The following is a 13,610-nucleotide window of genomic DNA, read 5'->3' on the forward strand; positions in this document are numbered from 1 at the left end:
GTAGCTCAGGAGGGGCAGCCTGTGCTCTGGGAGGTATTGGTCCTGGGTTGCACACTTGGCTGTGTCACTGAGCTTTTTGCTTGCCCTGGCAGGTGGTTTCCCTCTTCCAAGTCAAAATTTCCCTTCCTTTCATTCTCCTTCTGTGTTGTACTTGGTTTGTTGCAATAGGGTTAAGTTGGTATTTGTGCCTCAAACTGTATGTGTATGTGTGTTCATACCAGCATGGAACAGTATGGATATTTAAGAGTTACAGTGTGAAACTATTTTCTGTACATTATGTAAACAGAGAATGTTCTTAAACATATTTTGAAGTACATTGTTGTGTGCCAGCTTATTCTGAGAACTTCACTTGTGTAGAATGTCTTATAGGTGAAGCACTACAAAACCTGCATGAATTGTTACTTAACACTACAGAACTGCAGACACTGCAGTAACCAACTAGATCATATGGTGGGGGACTGCTCAAAACAGGGTGGAATTATAAAAGGGCTGCAAGGTATAAGAGGAAACCTCATTCCCATACTTCACTGCACTCAAAACCATTGAGTTAATTCTGGTCTGCATTCCTTATTGTGCAGCCTTATTGAATCCAGTTCTTAAGACCTTAGAATGGACTGACTGTGTTAATTTACGTCATTCACTCCAGTTCTGCCTGAGGATTATCTGCCATGTCCTTCTGTGTTCTCATGCTATCAGATGATGCATTTAAGTGGCAGGTTGAACTGAAGTGTGCAAGGTGCTCAAGCTAATCAAACATTGTAAGATAACTCTGCAGGTGTTTTATAGCAGTAGCACGGAAACGCTAAAGGTTTAATTGACTGAGTGTGTAACAAGAACAGGAAATGACACAATGGCAATTCGTTTTCTCCAAGAATACAGTGGGAGCACACAGCAACCTTAATTAGATTTTCAGTTAAACATTTTTAGCAAGGATGGGAAGTTCAGTTAATTGAATCTGTTCTAATTTCCATCCTCCAGTTTGTCATTTTTTACTCTTCTTTTTGGGACATATCTCAAAGCTCTCATTGTTCTCTGCTCATTGCCGTATGTGATGACAGATGGTAGGCAACATGCTGATGTGCGGGGTAGCTACACATAAGCCATAGGTGTTCCCACCTGTCTTCATTATCATGAAACTGAACTAGATCCACTCCAATGACTTATGACTTTCTTTATTTTCCTGTCTCCTCCAACTCTTCATCCACTTTAATGCAAAAATAAGTTTGTTCTGTATTAATAATGTCCAAAATGTTTATATGCTGTTGCAAAAATCTGTAAGAAGTCTAAAAAAAAATGCAATGTTCTGACCAGAAGAGATGCAGGTCCATATAACCATCAGTTTTAAGCATACTTCAGTTAGTACTACACACTGTAGTAATTTTTTTCCTTCTTTCTTTCCTATCTGTTTCTGGCTGATTGAGTACCAGTTAATACACTCAGGTACCTTGTCTTGGCACCTGTTGATCTGCTGATTTCAAATGTGAGTTCTTCCCCGGAGTGTGATAGTGAAAACTTCTTTAAAAGAGGGAGTATAACAAAGTCACAATGTAATGTTAGCACTTAAAGGTGCTTTCTGGATTAGAGACGTATTGCTGTGGCACTTGCTATCTCACTCTACCTGCATGCTGTATATCTTCCCAGGTCCAGGAAAAACTGGCCTTAGATATGTAGGTGATAGCCAGCTCTGTACTGGCTAGAAGATTGCTGTCTAAACCATGGAGTAGATGTTTTGGCAGGTTCTGTAGGTCTGGATTTTATGACACTCTTATGAGGAAATATTTCCTGGATAGTTTTGGATGCTACACTCACAGGTATCATGAGTCCTTCTAGTTAAATTGATTCAAGAAAGGAGCTTCTGAGAAATTTGGGCTTTGTGCCTGCCTGTTTCTCAGAATATCCTAAATGGAGCAAATGGTTAGCTTTCAGTTAGAAACCTATTTTAAGAAATACATGTAGTCTGCTTCAAGTTCTTTGGAATACATGTTTCTTTTAGAAAGCTTTTTGTAGTGTAATGCCAAAGGGCTTTTTACAAGTTCCCATAACCTGTGAAGAAGGTAAAAATTAAAAGGCCTGCAGATCCTCATGAATCTTTGCCAAGTACAGAAGTTTGCTATATTGCTTAACTGGGCCATGTTTGTGACTCTCAAGTCTTTTATTTATCATTAAAGGAAGGGGATGCATTTCAAAGAGCGAATAGAAGATTTTTGCCCCTTGGGGTAGCTTGTGATTTTTGCTTTTGGGGGGAAAGGTGGAGAGAAAGGAATAATAACTGAACAAACCCCAAAGAGAGTTGGTTTTCAGAAGGGAAAATCAGTCCCCTCTGCAAGCAGGATCCACTGGATAAGTTACAAGCTCCCCAAAGGTAAATAGCTGGTGTTCAGTAATCTTCATTTATGTTTGTTTTTTGGGTTTTTTTTTGAAGTTCAGGTTGTAGACTGCCAGTTTTAGAGAGAGACTGGTAGGTTATGGGCAGACTGTGCATGACTTTAGGTACCTTTGACAATACCTCTGAAACTCCAATAATCACTATTGCTCTTGCCTAGAGCTTCTCCTTAGCAAGTTGTGAAGGAAGGATTATTGGTTTCCAGCTGGGTAAGAAGAGACTCAGCTAGTTATTTCCTTCTTAGCTTGCATACACTTTTCTCCATGGGGAGGAAATTAATGTGATTCCAGAAGGTCTCCTTGGGGTGCAGTGCACAAAGTTTGAGTACTGAGACTCTTAAGGGCTGGCACAAATGGTTTGCCATAAGCAAATATGTCTGCACAAATGCAAAAAATAGGCTCAATGTACAGATAAGTGCCCATTATGGTATATAACCTAATGAAGTGCAAACCTTCAGGGAGCTGCAGTTGAAAATGGGCTGAGTATCTCTGATCAGAAATTAGTTTCCTGCCAACTAGCAGGATTTGCTTTAAAAGGCTTGTGGTTGGTAGGTGTTCCTTGGATGCTGCAGCCCTTCTCTGATATGGAACAAGGAGTAAAGAGAGAAGTCACAGCTCTGGACACTGTTTGATTTGGTCACCATATTAAATAAATTCAGTATCTAAACACTGAATCAAAAGCATCTAAAATAATATCCTATTTAATAATTCATATTAATGTTAAAATTGTGTTACTCTGTAATCAAAGTACACCTAAGTCATAGTTGTAGCACATGCTAATTCAGATGTAAACCAAAATCAGTGTTCATTTGCTTTAGTCTACACCATTTATAATTGGAGGCAGCTAACATGACAGGGCACACTGTACTGTAGAGGACCAAAAATCAAATAATAGTGGATTATGAAACTACTTTTCTGGAAACTTGAATATTAAACAGAAGGTAAATGGCTGAAGTGTAATGCTCAACATGCTGTGTTGAAAGACCACTAGCAAGTTGTGGATCCATCCCTTCTTTATGCTTTGCACATCTATGCATGCACACAGAGGGCTAACAGTTGTGAACCATTTTGTGACATTTTAATTAGAAGGCCATTCTTAGCAGGGTGTGAAGAAATATGCCAGCTTTCTTTAGAGGGAAAAGTGCTTCACAGAATTATGAAATTTTCTTCGATTACTGTATGCAAGCATGATCTTTCTGAAACTGATACAGCCTTTCTGGAATGTTAGTTGAATACCAATCTTCAGTTGCATTGTTCCCTCTCACTCTTTTTCTTGGTAAATTTTCCCTAGGGAGAAGTGTCTCCTTCCTCTTCAACTGGCTCTGGAATCAAAGAGCATGAAGCTGGCCCAACAGGCTCTAGCAGGGATGCAGGTATGGCTTTAGCATGGGAGTATGTTGGCAGGCAGTAGGTGTCAAAGAAATCTAGTCTTTTCTTTTGAAAAATACTACAGAAAAAGTGTCTCTCCTCAGGTGAACCTAACAATAACGTTCATATTTCTGTAACAGTGTTCAGAAGTTAGGATACAAGTAAAGGCTGGTGATTTTGTAAAAGCTAAAAATGTTTTGTAGATAGGTGGGAGTTCCTCGATTTCAACATTGAAATGTAGATGTGGACCCTTCCTTGTGGACCCTGCACTACACCCAGAAAGTTTGCCACTGCTAAGCATCTTAGAAATTAAGCTAAGACTTGCTGTTTTCTTTGATTAGAGGAGAAGACAGCAGTGCTTGGAAGATGGAGAGGTTAATAAAGGATCTGGGAGCTGTGTTCTTTATGTGTGGGCACTTTTCTGAGTTTTTTGAACACTGAAAACAGTAGAAATAGCATCTGATTTGGAAGTCAATGAAATTGCGAAAGAAACCCAGCAGTGCAGCACAAGCAACAAAAGACTCTCCTGGGTTTGACAGTATAAAAACTAAAGCAGTTTACTGTTCTTTTAATTGGACAAATGAGTACGAATCAGTAAATACTTATCACTAGGGAGATGCTAGTTGTGGAAAAGACTGGCACACTGCTGGGACAAAAAATCTCTTTTCCAAAAAGAAGTTTTTCCCTTAGAGGGCAAGAATGAAGTTGTTCTGGAAACATAACGATGTAAGTGGGTCGCTCAAATTCACTTAATCCAGCATATAAGGTGTCAGACACTTGGTTAGAGAGTGCCTCATATTGGGTCACCGTGTAACCACAACTAAGATGACAAAGGGACTGGAGCATCTCTCTTATGAGGAAGGGCTGAGAACTGGAACTGTTTAGACTGGAAAAGAGGTGCCTCCAGAGGTGGAGACACCACAGGCTCCCTGGACAACCTGTGCTTGATCACCCTTACAGTAAATTTTTTCCTGGTGTTCAGAGGAAACCTTTTGTGTTTCAGTGTGTGCCCATAGCTTCTTGTCCTGTCAGTGGGCACCACTGAAAGATTCCTGTCTGCTGTTTGCAAACACTCTTCAGAAATTTATAAATGATGATGAGATCCTGCCTGACCCTTCTCTTCTCCAGTCTAAACAATCCCAGCTCTCAGCCTTTTCCTCATAAGAGAGATACTCCAGTCCCTTTGTCTTCCTAGCAGACCTTCCTTGGACTCTCTCCAACAACTTCACGTCTTCCCTACTGGACTAAACATTCTTCTATATATAGAAAACCCCATTGTTCTCATTGCAAATTGAGTTAAATCTCATCAGAATGTACAGTGCTAAAACAATTGATATTCTGGTTTGTGGGAAATGCTTAAAAACATTGTGGATTAACTGTGGCTAGTAGTTCAGCCTTACCCATTCGCTCCTTCCCTCCCAGAGGTATGGCAGAAAGAATCAAAAGGGTAAAAGTGGGAAAAATTGTGGGCTAAGACAAAGTTTTATAGGAAAAGCAAAGCTGCCTGTGCAAAAGAATATGTGCAATTCATTCACCACTTCCCATGGAGCAGCAAGTGTTCAGCCATGTCTAGAAAAGCAGGGCTCCATCATGTGTAACAGTTGTGTTGGAAGACAAATGCCTTAACTCTGAATGTCTCTGTCCCCTCCTCTTCCTCCTTCTTTGCCCAGCTGTTGCTGCTGAGCACAGTGTCATATGGTTTGGGATACCCCTTTGGTCATGTTGGGGTCAGCTGTCCCAGCTGTGTCCCCTGCCTAACTCTTCTGCACCCCTGGTCTACTTGTTGGGGCACCAGTCTGAGAAACAGAAGGCCTTGATGCTGTGTAAGCTCTGCTCAGCAACAGCAAAATGTAGGTGTGTTGTCAGTGCTGTTTTGGTCACATATCTGAAACACAGTACTCTGGGAGCTCCTGTGAAGAAAACTAACACTATCCCAGCCAAAACCAGTACAAGCATAGAAAATAAGAAGTAGGAATGAACCAGTGAAACGTGCTACGGGGTTGAAGCTGAGGAGGAGCATCAGTACAGAAGGGATGCAGAATGTACAGGGGCAGGTGGGCTGTTCAGAGTCTGTACTAGGACAGAGCAAGGTTGTGTTCCTGGGATCTAAGACAAGCTAGTTTTGCTCTTCAGGGGGATCTTCTGAGGAAAAGACTTGTGTGAATACACCTGTTGCAGGATGTCAGCCATGAATGAGAGACACCCATGAAGACTAAATGGAAGAGGCATTTCTAGCAGAATTCTAAGGAAATAGTGCTGTTGACAATGTCGGGAGATAATTTCTGAGATATTGGGCAAAGTAAATCTGATTAGTCTAAAATATTCAATCTGAAGTTCAATTCAACCGACCCAATGGCAGTGCAAGGAATTTTGATATCACCTTAGCTTGGGTTGGTTCCTATGTGTGTTTGTGTTAGTCACTTGTTAACTGTACTCTTCCTCTGAGGACTTCATTGTATCCATTAACAGTCAACTTCTGAATGACACAAAACACATCTTGTCAGTGATCAGAAGTGCCACCTCCACAGCACTTGTGCTCTATACTCTATTGAAGTAATTGGGACGATAGCTGACTTGTCTCCTGTTGGGCAGAGGAGCTGATAGCACTAGTTTAATGCCAGGATACTAGCCTGAGTGGTTTTTTTTTATTTGTTGTTGTTGTTTGGGTCTGGGGGGCTGAAAAGGTTCTAGTCTCTCCCAGCTTCTAAAATACTGAGAGGTTTTGCTGAGGACATTTGAAGTGATTTATCAGTTACTGATGTCTGCTTTCTTCTGGACACTGGAGAAGTGGGATGGGGAAAGATGATAATGAAATGGCAGCTGACATGACACAGATCTCCCAGTTTTGCTGTTTTTCTTATATTTTATATTATTGGATTAGTTTTAAATATTTACACAGAAAGCCTAACCAACCTAGTACCAAGCTCTAATAGGTTTAGGTGCAGTGCTTTGCAGGGGCAGTTTTTGTCTCAACGTGTACTTTGCCATTTTCTCTCTGCAGAAGCTGCTGTCTGACGAGAGGTTTGTATCCGTGGAAACAGACTCAGATGAGAAGCAGTTGCTTAATCAGATGCTGAATGCTGTCAAAGTGACTCCTTCGCTCAATGAGGACCTGCAGGTTGAAGTGATGAAGGTTAGTGTTTCACACACATCAGTGCTTACAGTAAAGGCTGCAATGACTGAATGCTGGGGTTAGCAAATAAATTAGCTGTTGCCTTGAAAAATCTACATTTTAGGACAGTATTTGATTCCCTTTCCCTGCTGGCAGATGTCAGTTTTCGTTTCTATTTTGTGTTCTCTTGGATTAAATAGGAGATGGTTTCTATTAAGAGTCAGTATACTGGTGGATCCAGTTTTAGAAACTTAAGCAAGACAATCAATTTCCTCCATGGGAGGGCACAGATAAATGACTTGTAGATGTGGAAGTTTGCTGTTGAGCTTTAGTGGTCATGAGGTGGGCTGTGCACACTTGTAATTTTGTATTGTATGTGCAGAGGTACTTTATAATTTGTTAGCTGTGTTTTCTCTTCGTAAAATGCTAGTGATGGAGCACGCTTTGCTTAGGCACCAAAATGTCCCTGGAACAGTACATAAGGGAAATTATTGGTTTGTATACTCTGTCAGAACTTCCATTTCTAGAGGTGGAAATTTCATCCATTTCATCCTGTGTGTATGCTAGGAAGCTGCCAGGAGGTACTGTTTTGGAGTGGAGGTGATACCAAAATTCCTTGCTGTGTGATCGGGTTGGTTGTATGACTTAGAAGTCACTTTTTTATACCAGTATTAGCAATACTTGTGTTATTTTTACAAGGGAAGATGAGGGTGGACAGTTTTCAGATGTTTGGGTATAAACTTTGTGCTGCCACGTTTGTCATGCTATAGCTGATCATTGGTCGAAACATTTTTGGAACAAACCTGGTGGTCCTTTTGCACATTCATTATACTTAGTAGTGCTTAGTAGTGATCGATATATTTGGATCTACTCCTTGACTGTCCTTTACTTCTAAGTGCATAGATTAGTAATTTCATTTCTTCCATATGACATCTTCGGTCTAATGAATAGATGTTATCCACTCTCAAACTGCTCAGTGCTAGCTGTTTTTTACCACGGGAGGTGACCACCTGGGTGGCATATGCAGTGTCAGAAAGTGCAGAGGGGTGAACCTAGCAACAAAAAAAGGGAGTGGTATTTGTGTGGACTGTTACCTGTCTCATGGGAGCAGGCTTCTGCCTCAGGCTTAGCTGATGACACCCAGAGCTGCATTCCTAACCCAGCATGCCTCAGTCCTGCCTCTTTTGTCTCTGCAGAGGGAATGGGAAAGAGTTTAACAGCAGTACTGAGCCAACAGATCCCTCTTGGAATGCAGTCATTTTTTGCAAGTTGCTTTTTTTACATTCTTGAGTGTTACAGATTCAGAATCTGCATGCACAATTTCTTTTAAAGTCTTAATGTGCATCTGCAAGGCAAAGCCCCCACACTAAGAAAAATGTGAACACTGTATTTTGCTAAAGTTCTGAGTAAAAATCTTGTCAAGTTGTCTTGATATGTGCGAAGCAAAAAAAAAAAAACCCACAGTAATTTCAAAACATCAAACGACAAAACCCAAGCCAAAACCTTATATTTTTGTATGCTTTTTTTAATTAAGAAAACATGTTCAGTTTCAGTTTAAGCACAAAAGAGAAAAGGGAGCATAGTCTTAATTTCGCTGAGTGAAATTTTGATGTGCAAATCCTTTTCTGAGTGAAATGTGTGTGGTAGGTAAAAATCAGGCTAAAATTTCAACTTTACATTCTGAGAACAAAGCAAAATTCTATTTTGATTTAAATATTTCAAGGACCAGAGGGCCAAAACATTGTAATCAGGACAGTTCAAACTCAGAGGCTTTAGATCTGAGCCTTGCCTGACCATCAAATCAAGCAGACACCTATTTAGATTGTAACCTGAAGTGATGCCATTGCATCACTTGAAAATGTTAGCTAACCCAGGCCTGATGAATGCCTAAAGCCTTTGGGGGGAGGGGGGAAGTTTCTAGCAGCTGGTCTTAGCAATGTATTTATATACCTGGATCTGCTAAAATGTGTCCTCAAGAAAGTCTATGACTGTACAGTAGACTGTGTTATTGCATTTGGAGGAGATAAAATATGTCTTTATCTAGTGCAGATAGATATTAGACGCTCCTGAATGTGAGCAGGTTTGTGTGAAACTGTGTCAGCTGTAGTGCCAGCCTGGTTTTTAGTGATTCCCTGCACAGTTGCACCAGTCTCAGAGTTATTATATGCAACAACCAAAGATTATATGACCAAAAACTTCTACTCATGCAAAATCAGTGTGAAACTAGACAGGAAAAGAGGTGTAAGGGCAGTTAGTTGTCTTGCTTCACACACTTTTGGAGCCTGTCAAATGTTGGAAAGGGCCATCCTTAGACAGGAATGGAATAGAGTAGTTGTAATGGTTGCTGTAAGTGGAGAGGAGTGCTAGCTGGATCTTCTCCAGCACTGAGAAAAGCAAACAGTTGGGGCCACTGTTGTAGAAATGGAAGGGCACTGACTAATTTATGGCTAGGTACCAAATCCTTCTGATTTTTAAGGATGAGTGTCATGGCATGGTCTGCAGGTTGCCAGACCGGAAGACCACAAAACCAACACTCTGACAGCATTCAGACTTAAGGGCTAGGGCTGGGGACTGTGCTAGAGTGCATCCTGGGAAACCAGGGAAGATTTGTACTGCCCACATACTACTGTCAAGATAAACTCAAAGCCTTCAACACTCACATTATCTCTCTTCTGTGCTAGGTGAGGTTCCTCTTATCTTGGCATAAACTTGGCTTGATTTTCTGCTTCCTCTGAATACTGGTTGGGGATTGCACCTTTCTCTTAGGTGTTTCATGTAGAGTCGTTATGTGGGGAAATTCCTTGCTTGAATTTCCAGAATAGAAGTGATACTCTGAAGTCCTTGTTTATTTTTCTTGCAGGATAGCCTTATAATTGCTAAGCACTCCATAATACTTATGCCAACAGCACTTTTATCCCCAAAAAGGCAGTGGTCTTTTCAGTGAGGAAAGGGGAAAGGCTGTGATTTCTCTTTGACATGAATGGGCATGTTTAACAAACACAGGTATACTAATTGGATTTGATTTCCCGTCTTCCAAAGCTGTCTGGGGTATATAAATTTTACATTCAGATTTGCATGTTACTAAACTGCTGAGTCAAACATTTTGTTAAAGTATCTTCTCAATGACTCCCTAGTCTATGTATTCTCTGTATCTCTGATGTGTTTTTTGGCAGAGATTTATTAGTGTTTTCACACTGGGGACTAAACGGATTATTTAGGTGCTTTAATTTATATGAAACGATACTTAGAAACCAGAAAATTCAGAAAGTGTGACTAAAGGAAACTGTTTCTGACACAAGGCCACTTTAGAATTTGCCTTTGCTGTTGTTGTGATACTTCACTGTAAGACTGAAAAGCCTTCTAATATGTACATTACCAGGTTTTGTTTTTACTGTGCTCAACTGGCTATATCAGTGGAAGGGAAAAATCACACAATCATACAGTACCTTACTGATGATTTTGTAATACATCAATGACTTAACTGCAGTTTCAAACAGAATAATTAAATATTTATGCTTTTATATTTTCTTTAGAATATTCATGTAGGAAGGAAGAGATATATTGATTGCTAATCAAAGTCAATGTTTTATCAGTGCATTACCAAAGTGACTCACTGCTCTATTTCTACAGTTGCAGATATATAGAAAAAAATCAGGTGGGCAATAATTTAGCATATGCCTTGGATGAACATGTTCATGCAATAGAGCTGGCACAGAAGTGGAAAAATTTTGTTGTGTGACGTGGTGCCATGTTATAGTTGAGTGAAATGCAAGGGTGTAGCTCATGTTGAGGAGCAGAGACATTTTGTTGACATTAAGCACTAGACTAACAATCTGTAGACAGTCTGCAGTAAAAAGGGACATGTTCTGGATTGAAGATTAATACATGCTTTGAGTTCAGTTTTGGAGTCAGGGGATCCTGATTTTTTTTTTCCCCTGGCTTGATGCTTTTAAATTCTGGCTTCAGATGCTTTTTAAAATGGCTGAAGTACTTCTACTTTGTGCAGTTAGACCTTTGCTTGGAGGAACACATATAGTATTGACAAAAGAACTATTGTCAGATCAGCAGTGGAAAAGGAAAATAGGAAACTAATCTATAGCTGAACCTCTGGATTGAAGTCCCAGCCTCAACAATTCTGTGATTTTTACCTTCTCTCTCTGAGTTTTTGGTAATTTTTCACCACTAGACCTGACCCTAAAATGCTATTGCTTCAGGAAAGGCTCCTAGAAGAACTAGAGTTAGGCTTTGCCACTTCAGTTAGAGTGGCACCGAAGCAGCTGAAAGCAAATATTAAGGAAGTAGGAACTATGGAACAAATCCTAAACAGCAGGGACACTTTTTTTTTCCTTTTTTTTTTTCTTTTTCCTTTATTCTCACTCATGCTATAGTCACATTCATTTATGAGTTGATCACCTTCTTAATAATGCAGTACTTCTCACTGTCTAACTGTGATAACATTATTCTCAGATAACAATAAAAATATTTTACGAAGAATTGCAAATCCGTGGATGAGTCCTCACACAGAAACAAGTTCTCAAGACAAACCAGATACACTGTAATATAATGGACACTCAAGTAAAAAAGTTGCTCTTAGGAAAAAAGGCAGGATTATCTTGTAACATTTCCCTTTCTACTCCATCCTTTTGTTTTCTTCAGTCACGGAGACAGCCTTGTCATATAATTCAACGCATATCAGTTCAGTCTGTGCCAAGCTCTTCTGAGAAATTTAGAGATTGCAGGACAGACATTTACAAGCATGAAAAAGAATAATGGCCTTTTGTGAAAGAAACTCAGTTTTTAGATTTGATGGTTTTCAAATACTTACTCTTTATTTCACTGTTCTAATTAATGGTGTTATGACATGCTGGACATGTTACGACTATATACTGTGTTTCTGTCAGTGAAGATTCCAAGCTTCGTTTCATATTACCTCTGGGAAGACTTCACACAGCTGAGTTGCAGCTACTTTACTTGTGGTGGTTTTTTATAGACTTGAGGATTGCTTTGAAACCAAAAAATAATCTTCCAAAGTGACTCTAGAGGGAAGACTCTTCTAGTTCCCATTATTTACCTATTGTGCATGGCAAACAGCCGTTTCATTTAGGAAAGATTCGTTTATTCCCAGTGACTCCAACTTGCATTTGTTAGTGGATTAGGTGTATTTCTTGCTGATGGGCAAATTTTTTATGGTTTTTCTTCTGTAGGCTTTCAGTGAGGAGTCAGCCAGAAGTCATTTTAATCTGTGAATGAGGATTAATGAACCCTTGCTAAATCTGCTGTGTCATGGCAATCTTTTCTCTATGTCTTTTCACTGATACACTAATATAGGATTTGGGAACTCTCCAGTAATAATAGCAGACAGCTCTTTTTGTGATTTCAGGTTTCCTTTTCGATATATTCAGAACTGAAATCTGACTTAGAGTTCCATGGTAAAACTTAGCTTTTGTAAGGAAGGACTGTCTTTAGGGTGGGTATTAGCAACTGTTCTTTCCAAGATTGCTACCATAATGCTTTAAAGCTGCAAAGTGATTCTTTGAGTGTTAAGTCATTAGTTTTTATTAATTTGTATTCTATAGCAACTAATTTAATTGATAAGGCTCCAGTTATGGTGTCAAATTAGTCACTTGTGAAGGTCATTATTGAAAATCTACAAGGAGTTGTAAAAAGTTTAGCAAAGTTGGGTTGTTTTATTTTTTTGCCTTAGTTTTTCTTATAATTATAGTTGACCTGTTTTAAATTCTGTACAACCATGTTGTTACAGGTTTGGGAAGATAGTCCAGATCTAGTGCAAATATTGAATGAAGCTGTACTGTGCTTGATCAACCAAGCAAAACTTACGGTTAACTTTTTCAGAAAACTTGTCAGGAATTTTGTTTTGGCTGAGAAGGTCTTTGGCCCTCCAAGGCAGAGAAGAACTTACGTATTTGAAAAGTGGCTCCGAAGTGTTTGATCCAAAATGCTGACATAACACAACTGTACAATCCCAGTCTCTGTGGATGATTATATTCTACGCCATTTTCTTGAATACTAGTAAATGAGATGATCACTGTAATAAGCTCTCACAGATTTTTCTCATTGTTTTAAGGTTAATGTTTATGAAATCTATTTTTCCACATACAGTGTGGTTATGCTTAGTAGAATAAAATTTGCAACTGTTCTGCTTCGTCTTGAACTGTAAAATCAAATGGAGGACTAAACCAACTTGGATTTAAAGGTATATGTAAACTATGTTATTCCCTGCTTCTTTAAGGCACAGCATATATAATAGTTTTATATAGAAATAAAGACAGTGATTTCAGTGCCCATTAAAAAGAAGAATTCATTGGTGCAACAGTGAAAGTGTAACAGCTCAACGGAGATGGAGAGGAGAGACTGTCATTATCAGGATGAGAAACAGAAACCCAATTGGTGATGCTTGCTGTTTATCTGTGCAATTTAATTAATACAGAATGTAGGAACAAGAGACCACTTTTTCTTCTCTGTATATTTTATGCACTGCATTATTGCAAACATTTTTCAATAGCCCTTGCAATATAAATTGCAGTACAGTCATCTTCTGAGCAGAGATGGACTATGCTTTAAATAAAGTAAAAATAAAAACAATTATTCAACTCCAGTTGCCTGCTTTAACTGCCTTTACATTTATATAATTAAGAAAAAATTTAAAATACTGAAAATTTGTAGAAGAAAGTTTTGTCTGAATACGCCTTAGTTCTTGTAATAAGGGTGCTTGGTATGACCTGTCATA

At 39.2% G+C, this 13,610-nt stretch overlaps 1 protein-coding gene across 4 annotated transcripts in view; it reads left to right on the top strand.

Moving 5' to 3' along the window:
• Positions 1-13,610, top strand: part of ARFGEF3 (ARFGEF family member 3) — an 88,563-nt gene that overhangs the window by 12,200 nt on the left and 62,753 nt on the right. For all 4 annotated transcript variants that reach the window (XM_085055676.1, XM_085055679.1, XM_085055677.1 and 1 more), the window contains exons 3-4: positions 3,674-3,755; positions 6,752-6,883. In XM_085055676.1, the coding sequence (XP_084911802.1) occupies positions 3,674-3,755; positions 6,752-6,883 (214 nt within the window). The remainder of the gene's footprint in view (positions 1-3,673; positions 3,756-6,751; positions 6,884-13,610) is intronic.

Source organism: Lichenostomus cassidix, chromosome 3 (assembly GCF_008360975.1).
Source record: "Lichenostomus cassidix isolate B80296 chromosome 3, HeHo_3.0, whole genome shotgun sequence".
NCBI classification, from domain to species: Eukaryota; Metazoa; Chordata; class Aves; order Passeriformes; family Meliphagidae; genus Lichenostomus; species Lichenostomus cassidix.